This window comes from Thamnophis sirtalis, unplaced genomic scaffold (assembly GCF_051295495.1).
Source record: "Thamnophis sirtalis isolate CommonGarterSnake01/CBP01778 unplaced genomic scaffold, rThaSir2_p1.2 scaffold_5, whole genome shotgun sequence".
In the NCBI taxonomy this organism is placed as follows: domain Eukaryota; kingdom Metazoa; phylum Chordata; class Lepidosauria; order Squamata; family Natricidae; genus Thamnophis; species Thamnophis sirtalis.
Genome location: NW_028261385.1, coordinates 71,691,373 through 71,717,033, shown reverse-complemented (window position 1 = coordinate 71,717,033; position 25,661 = coordinate 71,691,373). Strand labels below are relative to the sequence as shown.

The following is a 25,661-nucleotide window of genomic DNA, read 5'->3' as shown; positions in this document are numbered from 1 at the left end:
GAAAATATTAGGTTTAATACAGTATGAGGGCAATGTAGTGGTGGGTTTCAAAAAAATTTAGAACCTCTTCTGTAGGTGTGACCTGCTTTGTGGGAGTGGCTTGCTGGCCATATGACTGGGTGGGAGTGGCTTGCTGGCCATGTGACTGGGTGGGAGTGGCTTAGCAGTCATGTGACTTGGTGGGCATGGCCAACTTGTAAAATGTGGTGAAACTCACTTAACAACACTCTTGCTTAGCAACCAAAATGCTGGCTCAGAAACTCTGGCATTTGAAGCACGCAAGTCTTAAAGCTGTCAAGTTACCAGACCCTTGCACCCCTATCCCTTTAGAAAACTTCCCCCAGGGGTGTTCAAACTTGACAACTTTAAGACTTGTGGACTTCAACTCCCAGAATTCCTCCGCTCGCTCTTCATCTTGATGATGTGCGGAAGGGTGGGGGGAGTGAGCTGGAACTGTTTCTAAAGGCACTGTAGATTTGTGGAGCCTCTTCTATAGAAGAAGTTAGAACTGGCAGGAACCCACCCCTGGGGCAATGTCATGAGGGCAATTTCATCTATGAGCTTTTAAGAATCGTATTTGGAATCATAAAGGCCAACTTACAAGTTTATTTTCTGTGTGTGTATTGCAGAAAACAAAGAACAAGATAACTTCTTTTCTATTTTTTCCCCTCTTCCAGGTGTACATTCCAGTATCCAAGGTAGGAACTCAGGAAGCTAAATTCTTTAAGAGAATTTGCTTTAAGGCAAACTGGATAGTGGAGTTATCTAAGAGGAATATATTCCTTTTCTTAAAAAGTACAGAGGGAAATATGTTCCTTTTCTCAAGCATGTTTTTTTTTCTTTAAGAACCCCTGATGTGTGCCAAAGTAAAGGTGGAAGAATCTAAAACAAACCTTTATGTTTATTTTCACAAGCACTCAAAGCCTAAAGCACTTTAAAGACACCCGATGGAGAGTCCTCTGCAACCTATAATTTATCTTCTTCAGTGTTCTTAATACCTGAAACTGAAAAAGAACTTTAAAAAAAACTTCAAATATTTGGCTGTAGCTTCTAGGAAATGTGAAAAAAATATTTTTAGTAGTTTCAGAAGCACTAGAATAAAGTAGTAATATATAAGCTAAACTTTCTACTTTTACATAGAAATATATGCTAGCCATTTCTATAATAATAAACATATCTTATTGGCAAAACCCAAAATCACCATTTCATTTTTCCCCATCCCAAGCACAAAGTCCAGAAGTGGTTTCCAAGTAAAAACAAAGTTGTATATAACTATATAAAAATAAAAACTTTAGGTTGTATGTTATTATCTTACTCTACTGCGTTAAAAAGAAATTCTTTTCTTTTTCTTTCCCCTTTTACTCTACACTTTCCCCCTCCCTTTTTCCTCCCCTATTTTCCCATTATTATCATTTTTCTTCATATTTTATTTTTTGGTCAACTAATACAATTTGTAAAAGTTTATTTTTTTCAAGGAGTGATTTTTACATTTAAAACATTACCCTTAAGCACTATTTTATTACACTTAAGGCTACAGTTCATTAACTGCGATTAATTGATAGATTAAGTGCTGTCAAGTCTGTGTCAGCCATGTAGATAGATTTTTCTCTAAGAGGATATGTCTTTAGTTTAGTCCTTCAAGTCTTCTAACAGTTTAGCTTTTGCTCAAATGCTAAATCTGCAGAGCCGATTGAACCATCAAGCAGATCACCAGTCTGTTGTGCATATGTGGTTTCTGTGTGTTTCAGTGTGTCATGTTATCCCAGTTTAAGTAAGCCTTTCCATGAAGCAGCTTACTTATGTATAAACTGGTTTCTTCCAAAGATCATCTACATATTCCCTTAAATCAGGGGTGTCAAACTCAAGTCCTGTGGGCCAGATGCAGCTTGTGATGTACTCGAATCAGGCCCATGGGGGCCAGCCTGCATTGCTTCAGCCCGATCTACTCGCATCGCTTCAGCCCGGTCTACCCAATGCGAAGAGGAAACATGACAGCAGTTTGGGGAATGGCATCAAGATGGCCATGCCCACCCAGCTAGCACACTCACTCAGCTAGCACACCCACCCAGGCGGCCACATCCAATTAGTGGTGTAAAGCTGGCCACGCCAATCCAGTCGGCTGTGCCTACCTGGCCCCCCGAGGTCAACCACAGCCCTGATGACATTGAGTTTGATACCCCTGCCTTAAATGGATTCTGTGCCTGTGCAAAGCATTATTTCGGGTAGTTTTAGCCAATTTTTAGATAAGACAAAGGCCCTTTCCATTTGTTTGCCGAAGGAGCTGCCGCCTACCATTAGATCCTCTCTGTTTCAAATAGTGACAGCTTTTCCATTCCTGTCTAAATGAATGCCTAAAGGTTGACTCGGCCTTCCATCCTTCCGAGATCGGTAAAATGAGGACCCAGATTGTTGGGGACAATATGCTGACTCTGTAAACCACTTAGAGAGAGCTGTAAATATAAGTCTAAGTGCTATTGCTTCTTTGAATTGTGGATTTCTCAATTTCTTCTATGTTCATTTCATACTTATTTTGTTCCCTCTCCAGAATTGTTACCTGTTGCATCAATATGTGAAATGAGAGCAAATACCTCCCTTCTAAGTGTTTGAACCGGTGCCTGATGCATTAGAGAGAAAAGCAAACTGTTAAACTGGTAATTTGCCCAGGCAGATCTTTTTTTAAAAAAAACTGACACAAAAGGATCTTATCATTTGGAACCACAAAGAAAACTTATGGATATATAGACCCAAATAAGGATTATGAGACAGGGTACCACAAGTAATAAGCTTCCTAAGTACTTTATAAAATAATCAGGAATATCTCATATGCAAACAAATTTGATGAAATACTTACATAAAGCTAACACATAATGCTATGCTATGAGTTGTTTAACAAGCCCGGGTTAAATATGGTACATTTGACTATATTCTCTTGTAATACACATCCATATGATCTTGGTTTATTTTCCAAAGAAATGTTCTTGAAGTTAATGGTAGATACTTTTTCATTCGGTGCTTTGCTGTAGCCATCGCAACTCTTGTCAAGACCTCTGAGCTCTTGTAAATAGCTGCATGGTTTTATTTTTTCTTTTGAATATCTTACTTGTTTATAGCTAATATAGAAATGAGCACAAGATCACTTTTTACATTCTATTATACTGCTCTGGTTTTTTTCTCTCTGATTGGGTTATCAGTCTGAGCCAATTATTACAAAGCTCTTAATTTCCCCCCCTTCTAAGTGATTGGGTTATCAGTCTGAGCCAATTATTACACTGAAAGTACCATAATATTCATCATTTAGTAGCTCAACCACCTCCACTAAAATTTTGGCAGATACTAAATGATCAGGACATTTTCAAGTTCATGGCAAAAGATTATATATTTATTTAGTATGGCAGCCCTATATATTGGATTTATATTCTCATAACACCCAGCCTGATAAATCTCACAAATTATGGACCACAGATAGAAGAGTGTTTTATATTTCGATTTCGTCTGGTGCTTCTTCAATTTTATTTTTGCTTGTAGCCGGTTCTTCTGTCCAGTATCTCTCCACACACTAGTTTACAATGACTGAGACAAAAAATGCATGGCAACACAAATCACCATTTATACATTACAATGGCTAGATTCACACAACATTAAGCCAAAGCCATACCAGCTTCCAACATACAAGCCAATGCTATGAGACTCAATGTAGCATCGTTGTTAAAGAGTGGGGAGATGCAGGTTCTAGTCTGTTCCCAGCCATGGAAGCTCGTTGGGTAACCTTGAACCAATCACTCTCAGTTAAACCCACCCACAGGGAAGCTGTTATGGAGAAGCCATTTGCCTGATTAGTGTTATAGTTTATCAATATAAAACAAGATTTTCTTACATTTTTTCCAAGGCTATTTGAAAGAGATCCTAAAGAGTCTGTAACTAAAATCCACAACTTAGTGATCAGCTTCCAATTTGTCACATATCAACCTTCATAATTTTGGAATTCTAGTGAATGTGTCATCCATAGCTTGCCTCAAGTGTCTTTCAAAGTGTAGATCTGTCAACATTTGAAATGTTCCTCATCTGCATTTTCAAAGCCTCTTGTTTCTTCATCCCCTGCTTGAGGACACAGTAGAGGCTTTCTCTTTTATCCACTCCGTTTGCAATTAAACATGATTTAAGTCCTTGTTTCACCCTTTCCATTTTTCCTAAGGCCAACCACTTTCGTTAATCCTTATTTTTGTTTACTGTTTTTTTTTAAAATAAAAATTGTACCATTATAAGATCTAGCTTTCAACAAGAGTTCTTTCTTTTTTTATTCAGCCCCTGTTCAGTATAACTCTAAACATAATTACTCTGTTTTGTAAGCTTGGAATAAAGAAATTAAAAAACAAATTCTTTTCATCTTTTCCATATTGCTTTTGAACTTTTTTTCTCATTTTCTAAAATGACTAAGTTGAATAATTTTAAATTTTGCTCATAAACGGATTTTAAATTAATATAATGGATGGGTCATTCACATTTTTTATTCTTATTACAACTTTGATTACAGTATTGCAAATCTTCGTGAATTGATCTTGGCAGATGAAAAGTTGCAACTGCAACTACCCTCTTTCCCTGAAAATAAGACCTTCCCGGATAATAAGCCCAGTTGGACTTTTAAACGCATGCACTAAAATAAGCCCTCCCCTGAAAATAAGCCCTCCCTGAAAATATTGCAACACAGCAGCAGCCATGAGGTGACCACGCTCGCCACCTCCTGCACATCAAAAATAATAAGACCCCCCAAAATAAGGCCAAACGTTTATTTGGGGCGTCAAAAGAAAATAAGATCCTGTCTTATTTATAACCCCAAATAGTCTTGATTATCAGTTTGATTGATTAAATTATCTCATTTGTACATTAAGAGCTTTTGTGATGTTTACTCAAACATAAATAACTGTGTCTGATTATTAATAATTCTGATAAATAAAGTATATGTACTCAACAAACCTAAAGAAGATTAGATGGGATGGAGAAATTAGGTGGCTGTTGTCTTATTTATTTATTTATTTATTTATTTATTTATCTGGAGTTTTTATATGCCGCCCAATCCCAAAGGACTCTGGGCGGCTTACAAGAAATATAAAAAACTCATAACGACAAAACAATTTAAAAACAACAGACACCCCTCATACATTCATTCTAATCAGGGCTGGACCTCAACAGTGAGGTCAACAGCCCCAGGCCTGCCGGAACAGCCAAGTTTTTACGGCTTTCCTGAAGGCCATGAGAGTGGGTATGGTCCAGATTTCTGGGGGGAGCTGGTTCCAAAGAGTCGGAGCAGCCACAGAGAAGGCTCTCCTCCGAGGGCCCACCAGCCGATATTGTTTGGTCGACGGCATCTGTAGGAGGTCCAATCTGTGGGATCTTACTGGCTGCTGGGAGGTATATGTCAGCAGGCAGTCTTGGAGGTATCCTGGCCCTAAGCCATACAGGGCTTTAAAGGTAATAACCAACACCTTGAATTGAGTCCGGAGACCAATTGGTAGCCAGTGCAGCTCATGGAGGATAGGTGTAACGTGGGTGTACCTCGGCACACCCAATATCTCCCGTGCGGCCGAATTCTGAACTAACTGCAGTCTCTGAACGCTTTTCAAGGGTAGCCCCATGAAGAGTGCGTTACAATAATCCAGCCTCGAGGTGACAAGGGCATGAGTGACCGTTAGAAGTGCATCCCAATCCAAATAGGGCCACAATTGGTGAACCAGACAAACTTGGGCAAAGGCCCCCCTGGTCATAGCTGACAGATGATGTTCCAATTTCAGCTGCGAATCCAGGAGGACTCCCAAATTGCGATCCCTCTCTGAGGGGCGTAGATTTTCACCCCCCAGGGTTAAGGATGGACTGTCCAAGCAATCCTTCGGGGGCAACATCCAAAGCCATTCAGTCTTATTGGGATTGAGCACAAGTTTGTTGACCCCCATCCAGATCCTAACAGCCTCCAGGCATCGGCACATCACGTCCACCGCTTCACTGAGCTGGCTTTCCAACCCCCCACCCCACCCCAAAATCTTCCTTATTGTATATTCATATTTGTACATTGTTACACCGTTAATGTAACAACAGAATATCCAGAAATGTAGAATATATTTTAAAATCTTATAATTCCTGGGACAACCATAAGAACTCAAACTGATCCAGCTTTCTGTTTTCTGCTGATGTTTCCCTGGAATTCTTCCTCATGTGTGCAATCTAAGGTAGGGAAGACAGACAAAATACAAGCAAACTACTCAAATGATTTGTTTCCATTACTATGCGTTTACATGGGATAGAAAGGACAGAATGGGATGACTCACGGCAGCTAGGGGACATAGCTGGGTGGTGACTGACTATATAGGTGTGGCCAGCCACACCTACCTGGTCACTGAGTCATCAGATCCTAGAAAGGAAGAGCAAGGTTTTAAGCAAAGTATAGGACTTTGAAGACCTCTGAAAAGAGACAGATGAAACAGAAGTCCAGACTAGACCACCTTGACTAAAAGCAGCTGTCTGAAGCTGAGAGATTATGTACAATTAGTTTACACAAGACACTGAACTAGGATCCAGTTATCAGATTATTCCCCCTCCCCATGCACATACAAATGATAAATGAATTTGTGTGCTTCCCTTCCCATAAATAAAGCTGACAAATTCTCTGGGGTTGAAGTTGGACAAGTAATATCCAACTTTCTAAAAGAAGTGTAACTTTCATCACATTTTCTTGACAGAGGCTTAACATTTATCAGCACTACTAGTAGACAGTTTTTCATTTATCTCCTAGTTTAGACTAGTATCGTAAAATAATGGCTGAAAATACTGGACTTCACTAGCATGTACACTTCTTCACAAAACATTCAAAGGCAGATTATGCTACTTTATCACAATGCAGGTTCTGGGCAGCACTTAGTGATTGCATGGAGCTTGATACGCCAGCCCAAAGGATATGGCTTTTAATACACAATCATACCATTTTATAGTTTGGATGGATCTATGATTGATTGATAAGGAGAAAGAGATGATAAATGATGAGATAGATAGATAGATAGATAGATAGATAGATAGATAGATAGATAGATAGATAGATAGATAGATAGATAGATAGATAGAGAGATGTAAATATATATAGAGAGAGAGCTATGATAGGTGGATTAGATAGTAGTATAGCCTTGATTGTCATTGTACAAAATAAATACTATGAAATTGGCTAGAGAGATAGATAATAAATTGATAGATAGATGATAGATATAAATCATAAAGAAATAATAGAATCAGATGATAAAGAGTTATGACAAGTGATTAGACCTACTGGTTTAATCCTCTCTCAAAACCTCCTCCACGTTTTGCTCTGTACTTTGTGCAAATCACTGCAAGTTGTCCAGGCAAAGTAGGCCTGAGTTTTAACAGTACACATTTTGCCTATTAAAAAAAACTTTCCCGGAGAGTGGTTGTGACCTGCAGTTTGAGAAGCCATGCACAAAGCTATAATGTGGTTTGTCTAGTTTTAGCTTAACTGGAAATGGGAGCTAAAAGGTTATAGAGGTCCATTAAAGTATATAGCGATCTGTTTGGTTTCAACTTAGCATGTTGTGTGTGTGTACACAACTATGGTGGCTTTTTAAATGGCTTCTGCCTTAGCCTTGATGGTTTAACTCTTTTCCCCCTGGGAAATCTCTTGTGTTTGATAGGCCTGCTAGCCAATGTTGCAAATCATTGCTCCATGCCATTTTGCCTTGGTGCAGGTTTGGTAATGATGCCCTCAGAATCAGGTGGAGACAGATAGTTGGCATAAAAGCTTATTTGTTTATTTCTGTTGTTAGATGTTAAGTGCTTGACTCAAAATTACTCTGGGTGACTCACATTATCAAACAGAAATAAAGAAGAACACAATAAACTATAAATAACTGAAATGGAACTCAAAACAGAACATTTGCAAAAACTTATCTGACAAGAATAAACATGTCTCCAAGGCCTTCTGGAATGGCATTAGGCAGAGAGCCACACAGATCTCAAAGGGTATCTTATTCCAGAGGGTAGATTCTTGAACCAGGAGGGGTGTGTGTTTTTCTGGGGTTGTATCAAAATAGCTTCCTTCTCGCTATCTCATTTTTCTTCAGAGTCCTCCATTTCATCTTTTTTCTTCTTCTTTTTCCTATGTTTTTATTTTATTTATTTTGTCAAGCATGTATAAGATAACAAATATAAGTATAAGCATGATTATGAATACAGGAAATGGATAGGAATAAGTGGGGACAGTAGGACAAGGACAGTAGACATGTTGGTGCGCTTATGCACAGCCCCTTCAGACTTCTTAGGAATGGGGAGAGGTCAACAGTGCACAGTTTAAGGTTAAAGTTATGGGGCTTTGGGGTTTGCAACTTTGAGTTGGGCCAATTTGAAATGGCTTGGACTCCGTCTCATTTCCATTCCAATTTTACTCAACAGTCCTCAAGGGGGGAAAAAAGAGATTCCAAAAGTATGCCCCATAAAAATACCCCACATAGCTAAGTGCCAAATAACAATGAGAGAGTAAGCTTGGTGTGGCGATTAAGTTTCAGGGTAGTAACCAGAGGACTGTGACTTTTAGTCCGGCCTTAGGCACAAAGCAAGTTGGGTAACTAAATCAATCACTTTCTCCCAGTCCCAGAAAGAAGGCAATGGCAAACAATTTCTGAAAAACCTTGTCAAGAAAATTGCAAGAACTTATCCAGCAAATCTCAAAGCAGACACAACTGAATAGAAAACAAGAATCTAATTATGTATCTTCCCACTAACTATAAAACTTAATTGCAAATCTGGAAGGCCAGGAGAACATGGTATGTGAGATCTACAGCTTTGCTACTGGTACTATCACTCTATAGCAGGGGTGTGGGCAACTATGGCAATGTTATGGCCTGTAGACTTCAGCTCCCAGAATTCCTGAAGTAGCAGAGTGGCTTGTGAATTCTGAGAGTTGAAGTCTGAAAATTGAATTCTGGGAGTTGAAATCCATTGGTTGAATTCTGGGAGTTAAAGTCCACAGGTCATAAAGTTGCCATTGTTGCCATTGTTGTCCACCTTTGGTAAAAGAGTTTTTCTTTTTAAAAACAAGAATAGGGACTGGAAAGACACAACATTTCAGTTATTCAGTTAGTAAAAACACCTAAAACTCTAGTGGGAGTTTTACGTATATGCCAAACATCTAACTGTCATCTATGAGACCTAATTCATGTCCTATCTGTTAAATGAATGCTTCTTGCCTATTTTTGATGGTACCCTGCCTTAGCCTTTCTTTTGACATCTGCTATTTGCATCTTCTCCAGATGTTTTCTATTAAGGAACTAGCAATAGGGTTAGGATTACAGAAGAGGTAAATTGAGCATCACCACTCAACTGTAACTTTATTAAGAGAAACAAATAATTTTTGAAATAAATAAGTGGTTCTTGCCCACATCTAATGACACCTGCTGGATGTACTAATCGGCATCAACTTTAACTGTACAAAAAGCATAATTTTACCTATATAAAAATGAATCAAGAGTTCAGACTGGAGCAAGGGGAAAATAGAATCTGCAACCAGAAAATGCGTTTTTATACATCAGTACAAAGTCTCCTTCTAGCCAGTTTAGACACCAATCCATGTCTTAAACGACTTAACCCTGCTTATCTTCTGAACTCAAATAAGGTCAGCCAGCTGCTTCTGTTTGTAGACAACAGGCTCAACGAAAGTTATATACAAGACTTTGTAGGCTGTAAAGTCTTAGTGCTAATAAAGGCACGATCCAACAATTGCTAGTATTTTTATCAACTTGAGAATGTACAAATCTATTTTTATTTATCAAATTTTGAAACCACCCATCTCCCTCACAGAAAAACTCTGGGCAGTGTACAAATAAAATATGATGATGTCGAACAGTGCCTAAAAGTTAAAATTTAAAAAGTTGCAACCCGATTCAAGTGTGTCAGATGTCATGTGAAGAATCTGTCCCACTGGTTCGTCACCCTGTATGTGTATTTTAATATAACACAGGCTAGTTAAGACAGGTAACTGGTTTGCTTTCTTTTTTCTCTGCCTTGAGACTTTCCACAGCTATTTATAAAAAACAAACAAATGGCAAAGCTGAACACAGGAGTGAGTAAATGGAATGTGTTAGGTCCCTTTCTCCATTCAGTGTTGATTTTGTATTTTTGAAGATATTCCAAAATACTTCAAGGGAGAGTGCTTTAAAAAAAGGCATTTTGCTGATACATGCCAGGGCTCTTAAATTATTAGTTTTTAGGAAATGATCTCACTATTTGCTTTACCCAACTGACACTACAACATGATTAATATAGAATGCTACTTTAAAGAAGCTTATGTGGGCCTTTCATGTATTATTTTGAATAGTAGTAAACAAGGCTACTTGCTTTTTTTTAAATTCAATTCAGCTACTGTCGTTTCAAGTTAAAGAGAGCAATTTGTAACAGAAGAATAAGCTAGCTGAATACTGATGCCCAATCAGCATTTCTGAGATATAATGCTACAGTAGAGAGAATTGCATATTGGCGACATAGAATCCTGAGTTTAATGAAGCCATGGAAACCAGGAGAGATTGATTACCCTGTCCATTGTCCTAAACTGTTGTTCAGCTGTAGACCCATTCCATGCTCACATTTACCGGTAGTTGATCTGGGGGGGGGGGGGGAATGCAAGTGTAAAGTGATACAGATAGTCCTCAGCTTATGTTAATTGGGACCAGAACTTTTGTTGCTAAGTGATGTGGTTCTTAAAAGACTGTGCCCAATTTTATAACCTTTTTTGCTGTGCTCTTTTAGCAAACCATGCATTAATTAAACAAATTCAGTTTCTCTGAAGGACTTTGCTTGTCAGAAGCTGGCTGGGAAGGACACAAATGGTAATCATGTGACCACAGGACCCTGCAACCATTGTAAATACATGCCGGTTGCCTAACACCCAAATTATGAACATGTGACAGTGAGGATGCTGCAATGATTATAAGTGCAAGGAATTAAGTCACTATTTCCAGCACTGAAATGGGACAACTCATCACAGTCAACTTGCTATGGCCAACTTGCTGTGGGACAACACACCATGGCCAACTCATTACAGGACAACTTGCTATAGGATAATTTAACTATTCAATTTAAAATAAATAAAAAAATATTTTAATTTTTGTCATTTACATTTTATTCTATCCCTCTTTTTTCATCCTTTAATGATTCAATTCCACCATTTCTTTGATATTAGTGTAACTTTTGTACCACAGTGAGTTGTCCCACTGTCCCAATGAGTTGGCCATAGTGAGTTGATCCACAGCGAATTGGCGGTGGCAAGTTGGCCACGGTGAGTTGGCCACAGTGAATTGTCATAGACTCTTCCAGCACTGTTATAATTTCAAACAGTTGCTAAATGAATGTCTTAAGTCAAGAACTACCTGCACCAAACAAGAGCACCAGTGTTAGGTTCATACATACAGCAAAGTAATATCAAGGACTGCTATGTACATATAGCATATGGCTTCCTATTGTTAATGAACATACATTGCTTAGAATAGATAACTTGTCAAGGTTTTGTTATACTGCCTTTTTTTTCATACATAGAGTTGGGAAGATTAAAGAGGATAGTATAGTGCCACCGTATTTGAATCAAAAATCAGACAAGGATTTTTCGTACTAAAATAATATTTTATTTGATTTAAAAAATGTATATACTGATTTAGATCTTTAAGTATAAAAGTGCCAAAATAATTAGTTGCCGTCACAGACTTGGACATTTCACAACACTATATACATATACACAGGTATGTAACAGAATTTTTTTTTTATCAAATATTCAGAAATATGCAATTATCAAGAAGCACTTGATAATTGCAATAAGCACTTATCCAAATTATAATAAATCTACTAGTAGTTTTATAATAATAATAATAATAAAAATAATAGTAGTAACTCAATGTATATGAAGGCCAGCACCAGCTAAAGAACTGGTAACTGTGAGTTCACATTGTTATGAACATAAAACTGTTATGTATATTATAATGTAACTATAACAGTAAGAAAAAATGTAATTAAGATGGGCTCTCCATTGTTATCAAATCCTATTTCCCCAAATTTATTAAACTTGCTTTTTTATCCTTTTAGATAAAATAAAACCTCAGGTTTTATGACATAATTGCTTAATAGGCCCATTGCAATGCTACATGTCAAGCATTTAAGATTGTTGATTTTATGCAACAAATTGGAATTGTACATATTCATAATTTACCTATTAAACTCAATCAGATTTTACTTGAGCTAAATCTTGTTTAACTAAACCTTGTTACTGTTGAAATTTGAACTCCCCAGAGAATCTGTCCATATAATTTGAATGCCATCCATGATTAAGTCAAATGCTCTTTATATTAATTCTGATCATTTTCATAGGACTGCTGTGATCAAAGATCCACAAAGTAGTCTTCAGAGATATTCAAACATACAAAGATGGAAGACAATATCTGCAATATCTGTTAACTGGCCTTTATATCTTTGGAGAAAATGCAGGAATATTTTCTTTGGAGGTACAAATATTAAACTGGAAAAAAAATCACAGCAATCTGCCCTCTTGCAGCTAATTGCCATTTTGACTCATATGTAGCATGATATTTACAAAATGTGGTCCTTAGGAATGGTGAGAAGAGCTTCCTGCATGGCACACCAACCAATATCTTCCTTCATTTGATTCTGTTTGCCAAAGGATTGCTTGTTTTCATTAGACTATTCTTAAGAATTCTGTGTGGGCAGGTCATACTTCCTTATACTAGAATTCTTGAAAGAATCTCTGAAATGAATAACAATTATAAAATAATTTTAAAATGTGAAAATGGAAATGTGTGGACAGAGATTTTAAAAAGACAATGAAAGAACATTCATACTGCATATAAAGTCAGTAGTTCCTTGGTGACAGTAGATGGAGAAAAAATATGTTATTCCCTTGAAGCAGAATTAATATACTTCTGAGAAGTACTTATTATTCAATATACTCCTTGTTTTATTATTATGGCTGATTACATAGCTATATATTACTGTGACATATTTATATAGTGCACCATATTTATATAGTGCACCATATAGAAACAACTGGAAGAAAAGACATGATCTATTCAAATATTGAATTCTATGTTCATATCCTCAAAATCCAGATGATTTTTGCCTCTATAGAAATGTAAAAATAGAAACACAAACCAGGCAAAAAAATAATTTGGGAAAAACATCAATAGGCTTTGGCTTTTTGCATTTTTTAAAATCTAAGCTAATTCTTTAAAAGCACAACTTCTTTTCAATTTAGAAATAATTGAATTATATTGGCTGTATCTCAAAAATACATTTCAGCTTGGATGGAGACAGGATATATTCTCTGTGTAGCAATTGTAATTTAAATCAGGAACAGGTTAAAGTTTCTTTTCTGCATTATAAGGATTATCTCAGTTTATTGTGGAAATCTAATTTTATTAAGGCACTATATAACAATTCTGATGACTTGATCCTGACTAGATGCTCCTCACTCTCATGTAACACATTTTTGATGTAGTCAGCATCTGAAATACAGTATTGTTTTAATACCTTGAAATACTGTTACATTTCACAAGAGGTTTATATAGCTCTGGGATTTTCCTCCTAATCATTGGTCTGAGGCTGTTCGCTAATTTCTCATAGTTCTTTTTCAGTTCCTTATGATATTCTTTTTGCTCAGGGGTAATCAGGTGCCGGTTTTTTTCCAGTGCTTCTCCACACCTGTTGATCAAATAATGGAAAAAATATTACTTGTTGATGGGTTACACTTAAGCCATGTGTAGTAATATCAAACCCTTGACCAGGTTATGTATATTAGTGACCTTGTTCTGAAAAAGTAGGATGGGGAAAGATGAATATTATGAAGTAGCCTACTTCTTATGTCACAGAGACAATCTCATTATTACTTTTCCTTCTATAAATGTAGAAATATGCTTTATCAATTATTATTCTATAATGCAGTGGAGATCCTGTGACTTTTTATTTGTTAGATGTATGCCCTCCCACCTTTTCTGTACAAGCTTAAGGCCACCAATATGAGGCTATTTCTTCATTTCATCTCCATAACAATAAGCCAGGAGGTTCATTGGATTGAATGATTAGCACTCATTAGGAAGACCTCTCACACCCAGATCTGCTAGTACAGACCCACTCAGGGTAATTACAAGATTAACTCATTTCTCTGTCCTCTTTACTTACCTCATTATAAACTCTTTGAAGCATAATCTCAGTTTGTTGTGATGTCGGTAAAGTTTTGGATCATCTGGAATCTCCGCCAGAAACACTTGGGCTACCTCTAGTGGTCCCTTATTAAAATAACATTTTACTGTATTAGGGAACTACATTTTATTGTTAACTATAGAAATATTAGCATGTAACATCCAGTAGAAGAACCAAAATGAACTTTCAGGGAATTTCAGGTGCAACAGAATGGGGCAAAATAAAAAGATAATAAGCATCAAGAATCTACTGAATGGTAGCAAAATTGTAAAACTGGTAACCTAGATCAAAAAGTGAATGCCAATAGATTATACAGCTCGTAGAGACTCAGGAATCATTGCATGATGTGAGCAAAAATGAAAAACCTAAGTTTATTTCCAGAATGAGCATGTGCACATATAATTATGACATTTTTGTCATTATTGTTTTTCCAATATGCCAGTAAGGCTGAACAAAAAATAGTACTCTGCAAAGCATAGGTATTTCATTATTTATCCTTATGTACCTGGTTAACAGTAGCTCCTACAGAACCTTGAAGGACCATCTGGAGCATTTTGGCATCTGGAGGCACTTGGTTGGTGGCAACTGCTAGCTCAAGGGTTTTCTTTTGCATGTCTTCAATTGCTACTTCAATTGGCGTCAACACATACTGAAATCAAAGATAGCCCATTCATTTAAAAAAAAGGCAAACATTAATAAAATAAAAGTCTGGAAGACAAGCATAGGGGCACAGAGTGGGGAAGGTCATATCACACATGTACCCTGGAGCCGGGTGGGTGGGTTGGTGGGTGGGTTTCCCACCAAGAATATGAGAGATTTACTTTGTGTTATCTCTAATACCATTTTAAGGACTTGAGTACAATATCTTGTCTGCAAAGATTACTTAGTAAATGGCAACAGTGATCCAGCATTTTCTGTATGTCTCTTTTGCCATTTAGGGATCCTTAGCATTTTTGCAGTCTAGGTATTGTAGCCTATATGCCAGAGGTGGGTTCCTACCAGTTCGCACCTATTCGGTAGAACCAGTTCGTCAAATCTACCAAACTGGTTAGAAGAGGTTCCACCAGTGGACCCGGAAAGCAGGCCAAACCTACAGAAGAGATTCCAAAAATTTTTGAAACCCACCACTGCCACACACACACACACACAGACAGACACAGAGAGAGAGAGAAAGAGAAAGAAAGGAAGAAATAAATAAAGAAAAAAGAAAAAAAGAGAGATGAAAGAAAAAAAGAAAAAAGGGACAGAGAGACAAAAGGAAGGAGAGAGAGAGAGAGAGAGAGAGAGAGAGAGAGAAAACACATGGCCGGCAAGCCACTCCCACCAGGTCACATGGCTGGCAAGCCACTCCCACAAAGGAGGCCACACTCACAGAGTAGGTTCCAAAAATTTTTGAATCCACCACTGCTATACGCCATGAAGTTAAAACACTTTATAGTTTTAATAGTTTTTCCTGGTCTGAAAACTGTATCTTCAGCAATTGCGAACAGAGATAACTCCAAAAGTAGGGAAAAGGGGACTGAACAGCCCAATACAACTCTGAAGCTACAGATTCACTGCTCCTTCTTAAGATACATGCATTACCTCTTCCTTTTGAATTACATTGATTCGAGTTTTGATATAAGGAAAAGCATTCATTGTGGTCAAAATGGTCTTCCTCGTATATTGTTCACTCAGTTCTCCCCGTGGACTTCCATCCTGCGTAAAAGGGGTGGTGTACATAAATCGTCGAAGATCAAAGTTTTTCTCAAAGTGGGTTACTCTGTCTTTCATCTCATAGTCATCAAAGTATGGTTCCACAAAAGTAATCTGTATATAGGCCTGGGGAAAAAGTAAAGTCAGTAAGTCTTATGTGTTAATTATTACTATGATTCATCACACAGTCAGCTAGATATTTAGACTGGATTTGAGATTTTTATCCATCTTTGGAGTCCTTCCGAAGGATCAGAGACTGGCAGGTGTTGTTTGATGGTGCTGAAGCAGTGATGAAATCTATTTATTTTTTTGCCCACTGATTCTGTGGCCGTGGCTTGGTGGTGGTAGGTCATGTGACTGGGTGGGTGTGGCCAACTTTTTTTCACTTTTTAAAGCATTTTTTTCCTGCCGGTTTGGGCGAATAGGCAGGGAAAAAATGCTTTAAAAAATGGGGAGGAAAGCTTCCGACGATTACGCGGTTAACAGCTGAGCTGTGCAATCCTTGGAACCCTTTTTTTTTTACTATCGGTTCGTAGAACCAGGGACAATTGTCCCTACCGGTTCGGCTGAACCGGGCTGAACTGGGAGGATTTCACCTTTGTGCTGAAGCTATTGTCACAGGATGTAATTATTATTATTTGGGGTCTTCACCTCAGTATTGCTGCCTGGTTACTGCCTGGAGTTGTCCCTGCTTAATTTTAGCAAGGTTTTTCAGAAGTAGTTTGCTTCCTGGGCGGGGTGGTGGTGGTGGTGGAGAGAGAGAGAGAGAGATGGCCCAAGATAACTCTCTTGGCTTCATGCCCAAAGTGGGACTACAACTCACAGTCTCTTGTTTTCCAATGTGATGCCTTAACTGCTGCACCAAGTAGGGCCTTGTAGATTAATTAATATCAAGTTTAAGCTAAAGAGAATCACACTTGGAGAAGAGAAGGTATTTGTTGTACTTGTTCTGGATTCTATTCTTATTTAGTTGACATACATTAGCAATCCAGCACCCACCGTGCAAGACTGGATCTTGCAAAACCACTTGCAAGACTGAACTCCAGCCTCTCTCTGCCATACGATCCTGGGAGGTTCACCGCAGGCATTTGGATCCTGCAAGACTGTGCTGGTGCCTTCCCAGACACTGCTGGCTTTTCAGTTGGACAAACCTGCGGGAGGTGGGAGTGGGAGGCACTGTTCTACAGTGGTTCTCCTCCTACCTCTCGGACAGGTCGCAGTCGGTGTTGGTTGGGGGGCAGAGATTGTCCCCGAGGCCCCTAACTTATGGGGTGCCGCAGGGCTCGGTCTTATCCCCCCTACTATTTAACATATACATGAAACCGCTGGGCGAGATCATTCGGAGGCACGGGATAAAATACCATCAATACGCGGACGACACACAGTTGTATCTGTCCGCCCTGTGCCAACTCAATGAAGCGGTGGATGTGATGAACCGGGGCCTTGAGGCCGTTAAGAACTGGATGAGAGCTAGCAAACTGGTACTCAACCCAGACAAGACCGAGTGGCTGTTGTGTTTCCCTCCCAATAATTTGGCCAATGTTCCATCACTCAGGCTGGGGGGTCAAATTTTACACCCCTCAGACAGGGTTCGCAACTTGGGAGTCCTCCTGGACCCACAGCTGACTTTCGACCATCATTTGTCAGCTGTGACCAGGGGGGCATTTGCCCAGGTTCGCCTGGTGCGCCAGTTGCGGCCCTACCTGAATCGGGAGGCCCTCACAACAGTCACTCGAGCCCTTGTGATCTCTAGGCTGGAATACTGCAATGTGCTCTACATGGGGCTGCCCTTGAAGAGCATCCGGCGACTTCAGCTAGTCCAGAATGCGGCCGCGCAAGTGATTGTGGGCGCACCACGGTTCGCCCACATAACACCTATCCTCCGCGAGCTGCGCTGGCTACCTGTTGATCTCCGGGTGCGCTTCAAGGTGCTACTTACCACCCATAAAGCCCTCCATGGTAGTGGATCTGAGTACTTGAGAGACCGCCTTCTGCCGATTATCTCCCTCCGTCCCATCAGATCGCACAGATTGGGCCTCCTCCGAATTCCATCCGCCAGTCAGTGCCGACTGGCGACTACGCGGAGGAGAGCCTTCTCAGTAGCATCTCCGACCCTTTGGAACGATCTCCCCGTGGAGATTCGTACCCTCACCACCGTCCAGACCTTCCGCACAGCCCTTAAGATCTGGCTATCCCGTCAGGCTTGGGGATAAGATCCTAATCCGCCCCACCCGAATGCTGAATGAATGTTGTGTTTTACTGTTTTATTTTATTTTATTCACATATTTTATGTTTTGTCTTGCACTCCTTCCCACGAATTGTAAGCCGCCCTGAGTCCCCTCAGGGAAAAGGGCGGCCTATAAATGACAAATAAAACTAAAAAAAAAACTAAAAAAAAACTTCTTGTCTTAATTTAGGTTCAGACTTAAGGGGCTTTTAAAAAGATTTTTAACTGTAAAGTTAGAAGTAGTGTTACCATACCTTTCTGGGATCTAACTTCTTTTTTTCGACAGGAATAGAGTCTTTGATCACAACAATGCGATCTTCTCCAAAGCATTGACCATAAAATCCCTGAGAAGGAAACAAAATCATGAGTATAGGTAATACACACACACATCTACGAAATAAGTCAAGTGATAGGAGTGACAAGTGATAAGTCAAGTGCAATTTAAGGTGCTATTTTTGACCTTTAACGTCCTACATGACATGGAGCCAGACTATTTGAGGGACCGCTACTCTCCGATTGCCTGAACACATCTAATCATATCCAGTAGGAGAGACGAATGATACCTAGGAGATGAATCTTTTCTGCTGTAGCATCTTTCCTTTAGAACTTCAGAGACCTGTGGTGGCATAATGGTTAGAATGCAATACTGCAGTCTACTGCTGACTGCCAGCTGCCAGCAGTTTGACAGTTTGATTCTCATTGGCTCAAGGTTGACTCAACCTTTCATCCTTCGGAGGTGGGTAAAATGTGGGCTCAGATTTTGGGAGGCAATGTGCTGACTCTGCAAACCATTTAGAGAGGACTGTAAAGCATTATGAAGCAGTATATAAGTCTGTGCTATTGCTACTGAGGTGAAGTTAGCCCCAATCCTTATGGCTTTTTGAAAAGCTCTCAAACATGTTTTTTTTCCCATCAGGCTGGGCATTCTATAGCAACAAGATGATCATTCATTGGCTGGTTAAATTTCTGTTGTGAAATTAGGCGGCTAATTTTATCATTGCTGCATATTGTCCAAGTATAAGTTTCCAGGAACTTTCTAACAAACTGAACCTCCTTTTCTTAGCAGTGATCTAAATCATCCACTTTCTCTTTTCATACTATCCATTTCCATCTGCTTGTCAGTCACCGAGTCTCTTAATACACCATTTTTCTCACCTCCTATCACTCAAGTGTCCTCTCAATCCTCTGCTACAAATCCCCCAAAAGGTCAGAATTCCTCTGCAGAATCACAATCAAGCAGGCACAACCAAAAGACCAATTTGGGAGAACAATAACTCTGTCAAACAAATTTGTAAATCTTAAATGCTAGAATACTGCAATGTTTTGTCAAAGTGCTTGGTTTTCCCATATAAAATGATCCTAACTTTCATTTTAAATCCTGAAGCTCTGAACAAAATCCATGAGGTTTTATTGGTTTTGTTTTGGTAGAAATTGTTCCTTTAGTCTCATAAGGTAAAGAAGTCAAGGAATAAGGGGGTAAAGGAGTGAGGACTAATTCATCAGATATAAAAAGTTAATGTATCTAGTTTCCCTTGAAAGGCTCACTAATTTTACAGGGAAATGTTTTCATATTAAAAAAAAAATCCCACTGTATCCTCTTTCATATTTCCCTTTTTTATTGCATTCTAAACTTTTCTACTGCTATAGTTCCCCTTATTTATATGACAACTCCTTATTTAAATGACAAATGGTAACAAGAGGTAACTAGAAAGCAATGGAAACTGTAAGACTAAATGCTTTCCAATTTATAAAGACCCTTCAATGTTTAAATTGAGCTAAACTCCTGGGTTCAAAATAATATTAAGTGAAATAAAATCTCCAGATCTGCCTGGATTATAAATCCCGGAAGCCATTGTAGGGACTGTTGTCTCATTACGATTGGGGAGCATGACATTAGATAAGATTAGTTTAGGACACTATAAACAAAATTGTTCCTTTACCATTTCCATTCAGTGCATAAACCGTATCTTTCTGAATACTCTTTTGGTACATTTTTTAAAATTATAGGTGTAACTACCTACCTCCAATCGGTCAGAAATCTCAGGAAGTTTGGTTATGGCAGGCTCTTTATAAACAAATTCCTGTTCATCCAGATCTCCAAAGATGGCTCCATAGAAACCAACACGGAAATAGGTCCCAAACATTCTCTTTTGACCCTGATTGATGATTAGAAAATCACAGATATAAATCTGTCTTTTTTTGCAGCACTTTTCCAAAGAGCAGTTGTATTTTACTTTTAAGTGCATCCTAGAAGAAGGTCTCTAAACTTGGCAATTTTAAGACTTGTGGACTACAACTCCCAGAATTCCCCTGCAGAACGGCTGGCTGAGGAATTCTGAGAAGTAAAGTCTACAACTTTTAAAGTTGCAAATTTGGAGTACTTTCTGTTTGAAAATTATTTCCTAGAATTTTATTGAAGGTGAATTTGGCTATTCTACTCCCATTCACACTATCAAAGTTAGCTACTTGTTTTATCTGATCAAAAATGTGTCTGTCTGTATCTCAATCAATCAAACAAAAATTTGAAGCAATTTACATAAAGAATTACCTAGTTTGAAAAAAAAACATAGTTGAAGGTAAATATTTACAGAGCATTTATAACCTTACAAAGCTTTTTAGCTACTTGGGGAAAACATTGGAGTGGAATCTTATGCTAATAGAAATAACATAGAAGACAGGTATTTATTGAATAGCACATCCTCAAAAAAGTGAAATTTTAAGCAGGGGAAAAAAGGATTGTACGGGTAATCCTCAACTTATGGCCACAATTGAGACCAAATATTCTGTTGCTAAATGAGACATTTGGTAAGTGACTTTTGCCCCTTTTTATGACTTTGCTTACAACAATTGTTAAGTGAATGATTGTAGTTATTAAGAGAGTAACACGGTTGTTAAATGAATCTGACTTCCCCATTGATTTTGCTTGTCAGAAGGTCACAAAAGGTGATTACATGGCCCTGGGACACTGCAACCATCATAAATATGAGCCAGGTGGCAAGCATCCAAATTTTGATCACATGACCATTGGGATGTTGCTACAGTCATAAGTGTGAAAAACAGTCACTCTTTTTACTGCCATTGAATGGTCACTAAATAAATGATTGTAAGTCAAGAACTACCTGTATTGCAAATATCCTTATCGTTCTAATCAATATACAACTACTGTAGCCCAACAACAGAAAAAGTACCTTATTTATTATGCTCTCAAAAGCCTTTTGGAGTTTACTGTGAACAGAAGAAAGTTTCCTAAAGTCTCGATTTGTTTCCAAAATGGGAATGACAATCTTGTAGACCTCATTGACGGTTTCATACAATCCTCCCTTGTAGAAAGAAGAAACATTTTTTAAGACTTTCAATCATTCATCAGAAAATTACCACATTTAGAGCATCATGCCTAAGAAATATTTGCTCTGTTGTACACTATTTTCCTCCAGTGAAGCCATAGTGACAAGGCTCGCATGCTCATAAACATTGCCAAACAAAGTGCACCACTGCTTAATGCACTATATAAATCAGATCACTGCTAATGTGTAAAGTCTCATTAAGGCTGTACTCAATTCAAACAAAATCTTTTTGATATTGGTTTTGCTATAGTTTGAACTAAAATGATATGCCCTGGAATATGAATGGTGACTATATTACTTCACTACAAAGTGGTATTGAAATGAAATTGTCCTCCTAAGTGACTAAACCAGGGGTGTCCAACCTTGGAAATTTTAAGACCTGCGGACTTCAATTCCCAGAATTTCCCAGTCCACAAGTTTTAAAGTTGCTAAGGTTAGACACCACTGGACTAAACAAAAAAAAAAGAAAAAGAAATGTGCTTAAATTTACAGAGCTTCATGTTTTCTTTTGATGCATTAGATTGTTTGTTCTGAATGTGCATGTCTTTTACTTTCATTTTATTGATCCTACTTTTAGAGATGTAAGCCGCCTAAAGTTGCAGCAGCTGTAAATCCAATTAAAGACATATATAAATAAACAGAATGAATAAAAGACGGCGTACTGCTACTCACAGTGTTAAAAAGCTCAGCAGCATTTTCCAGCAGTCCCACCAACCCGTGCTCTGAGAAATATCTTCCTGAGCAAACGCCATCTTCATCTGGAGACAGAATATCATCTGAAACAGCAGACTCTTCTAGGACATTGGAGGAAACATTCTGAAAAGGAGAACAAGAAGTTAGAGAACAAACAACTCTACATATTGTATCTATTGGAAATCTTTCTTTATTCCTTTTACTTTTTGTTTTATATTATTAAAATATAATCTGGCAAAAAGAAAAAAACCACCAAAATTGACTGACAAATATTCAATTTTTTCTTCATTTGTTATAACTCAAGCAGTAATATATCTGAATGCTCATTTTCGGTTTGTATAGGAAAATATAATTTGCCCACCAAGTCTTATTTCTGAAATAAATCATTTATTTTAACCGGACTTGGTGTTAAGGGGAGGATCTTTTGCAACTAAATATCCTATGTATAATGATTTGCTTATTAATTCATCTGTTATATAACATGCTATATAACTTCAGAATTTCATTTGAAAACATATACATAAAAAAGCATGTTTAATAAGATTGACATGTGCCAGTTTTAAAGTATACCAGGATGGTTTTCGAAACTGAAGAACATGTTTCACTGCATAAGGAACACTACAACACACTAGAAGGAAGACTGAACTTAAGGTAAGGATGAAAAGCAATGAATATAAGAGAGTTTAGGTTTGTCAAACTTGGCATGTGTGGACCTTGGATATTCACATTTTTATATTTTCCATAATTTCAGATTTGGACAAGGGACCACATCTCTGCCCAGAGATCTATATCCCTATAATAAATAAGAAGAAGATAGGATAAATAGGATTATTATTATTTTTACAAATATCTGTGAGGTGCTTTCTCTTCACAAGTCCACTGCTTCAGTAGCATGCTTCTCCTGATTTGCATTCTGCTTTGTTAAGATTCACTCTTAACAAAAAGTGAATAAGTTAGGAATCTAACTTTTTTTTCCTGTTCAGTCGTGTCCAAGTCTCAGAGACTGCCTGGACAAACCCTTTCAGTTTTCTTGGCAAGGTTTTTCAGAAATGTTTGCCTCCTTCCTCGTGCCAAGAGGAAGTGACTGGTCCAATGTCACCCAACTGCCTTCTAATCCAAGGCAGGACTAAAATTTATGGCCTCCTGGTTTCTAGCCTGATGCCTTAACCATTACAGCAAACTGGCTCCCTACTCCTAATTAGGTAACTTTTAAATTGATACGTTGCCTATTTTTTTTGTGTGTGGCATAGGCTCTATGTGTGGCATAGGCTCTATGTGTGGCATAGAGCTATACTAGGATGGAACAATAACCTTTTGTATTTCTAAACTAATTAATTTGCCTGGTACGTCAGTTGCGCCCCTTCCTGGATCGGGATGCTCTGTGCACAGTCACTCACGCCCTCATCCTTCCTTGCCTGGACTACTGTGACGCTCTCTACATGGGGCTGCCCTTGAAGAGTTCCCAGAGACTTCAACTGGTCTAGAATGCGGCTACGTGGGTTATCATGGGGGCACCTAGGTGCTCCCATGTTACACCCCTTTTAGGCGGCCTGCACTGGTTGCCGGTTGTCTTCCGGGTATGATTCAAGGTACTAATTATGACCTTTAAAGCACTCCATGGCTTAGGCCCAGGGTACCTGCGAGACCACCTACTGCCACCGGTAGCCTCCCACCGTCCAGTGCAATCCCACAGAGTTGGCCTCCTCAGGGTGCCGTTGGCCAGACAGTGTTGGCTAGCGACCCCCAGGGGGAGAGCCTTCTCTGTGGGAGCGCCTTCCCTCTGGAATGAGCTGCCCCCGGAGCTTCGTATAATCCCCGACCTCCGGTCCTTCCGATGCGCCCTAAAAAGTTGGCTTTTCCAGCAAGCCAGCCTGGCCTGAACAAAACAAAATAAATTATTGATCATTGTTAATTTTAATTCGATTTTTTTTTAAAAGTTATTGTCAATTCTAATTGGATTTGTTTGGGATATTCTATTTAATTTTTTTAACTTTTGTATTATGTGTTTCTTTTAATGTTGTACGCCACCCTGAGTCCTTGGGAGAAGGGCGACATATAAATCTAATAAACCAAACCAAACCAAACTATATTGAATATGTAGTTTTCAGTGTGCAGGTATGCTGAGTACATAGAAAGGATTTAAATCTTACAAGCTTCTTATCTGCCTAGAAAGAGTCATGCAGTACCAATAATGAGAAGTAGGCTCTATTTCTCCCTGCTTTATTTCTGCAATCTGCTTTGACTACTGGTTTTCGTCCTGTCACCCTTGCTAAGCTTCAGTGAATATGCTTAGCATTTGTGGGATCAATCTAGCTTAACCCAGGACATCACCCTGGTTACCCAGAAAAAGACTTGCGTGAAATGAAGTAATTTGCTCCTACCTGGAAAGTGACACTTCCAACCGGCAGATAGCTATGGTCCTCTAACATGCTCAAATATTCTGCCACAAGAGCAGCAGCATGAATGAGGCACATGGCAGCCTCAGTATAGCATTTCTTCTTGGTGTGCTTCTCTGCCATGTTCTGAAGCCAGGTAAGCCTTAAGTCAGGTGAAGTCTGATACCCTTTGGCAATCCTAACAAAATAACAGGATAAAAATAATGTTTTGTTTGGCTTTTTGATTGAATGATGAACAATATCATATTATTTGATCTTGAAGCATAGCAACTGGCTTTAAAATGGCAAGTAACTAGAAAATAATAATATTCCATAGAATGGCTCAATCAATCTCTTTTACTACTAACAAGAAGGTTACACCAGAACTGCATCATAACATCTCTTTCCTTATGTTCTGCCACATTTCTAATGAGCCCTTATATAGAGTTTTTTAATGACACATTTATCAATAGGCTACATCCCAAAGGTAATTTTAATGAGCTTTTTATCATGTTTCTAAAAAAGAATAATCCTCAAATTATCAGATAATCCTCAAATTAGGATCACCGTTATAACTTGTGAGGATTGTAAATTGGGCCACCCTGATTTTACAATCTTTTTTGGGTGGTGATTGTTAAGTTAATGCCAGGGTTGTTAAGCACATCCATGTTTCATTATGGGTTGCTTTTGCCGAGAAATGGAAGTAAAGGCCAGCTTTTGACAAAATCATTTTAAAACCTAGTCATGTGATCACCGGATGCTGCAAATTACTATAAAGGAAGCCCGGTTGTTGAGCACATGAATGTGGGGGAGGAGCATTCAAATCTGGGTCATTAGTACCCCAGGTAGGTCAGTTATAACTTTATGAAAAACTATACTATAAAATCAATGTACTTTTGTTGACTATTTATACTGGTAAAAGGAATTAAAAAATGAAATTCTAGATTAAAAAGTTAGCAATAAAGAACCCTCTTCTCCAAGGAAAATGCAATCATCCCCTTTGGAAAAATAGATATTTAATACAAGACATCAAAAGTCTCTAAACTGGAATCTAAACTGTAAGTGATCTGAATGTTAGAAAAA

The 25,661-nt window shown here is 38.4% G+C and overlaps 1 protein-coding gene across 3 annotated transcripts in view; it reads right to left on the bottom strand.

Annotated features, from left to right (window-relative positions):
* Nucleotides 1-11,646: 11,646 nt before the first annotated feature.
* DOCK8 (dedicator of cytokinesis 8) overlaps nucleotides 11,647-25,661 on the bottom strand; it is a 99,951-nt gene continuing 85,936 nt past the window's right edge. For all 3 annotated transcript variants that reach the window (XM_087716013.1, XM_087716014.1, XM_087716015.1), the window contains 10 exons: nucleotides 24,585-24,777; nucleotides 22,183-22,326; nucleotides 21,355-21,486; nucleotides 20,188-20,322; nucleotides 18,421-18,510; nucleotides 15,829-16,065; nucleotides 14,750-14,893; nucleotides 14,224-14,330; nucleotides 13,576-13,746; nucleotides 11,647-12,793 (listed from right to left, as the gene is read on the bottom strand). In XM_087716013.1, the coding sequence (XP_087572139.1) occupies nucleotides 12,736-12,793; nucleotides 13,576-13,746; nucleotides 14,224-14,330; nucleotides 14,750-14,893; nucleotides 15,829-16,065; nucleotides 18,421-18,510; nucleotides 20,188-20,322; nucleotides 21,355-21,486; nucleotides 22,183-22,326; nucleotides 24,585-24,777 (1,411 nt within the window). In that variant the 3' untranslated portion in view covers nucleotides 11,647-12,735. The remainder of the gene's footprint in view (nucleotides 12,794-13,575; nucleotides 13,747-14,223; nucleotides 14,331-14,749; nucleotides 14,894-15,828; nucleotides 16,066-18,420; nucleotides 18,511-20,187; nucleotides 20,323-21,354; nucleotides 21,487-22,182; nucleotides 22,327-24,584; nucleotides 24,778-25,661) is intronic.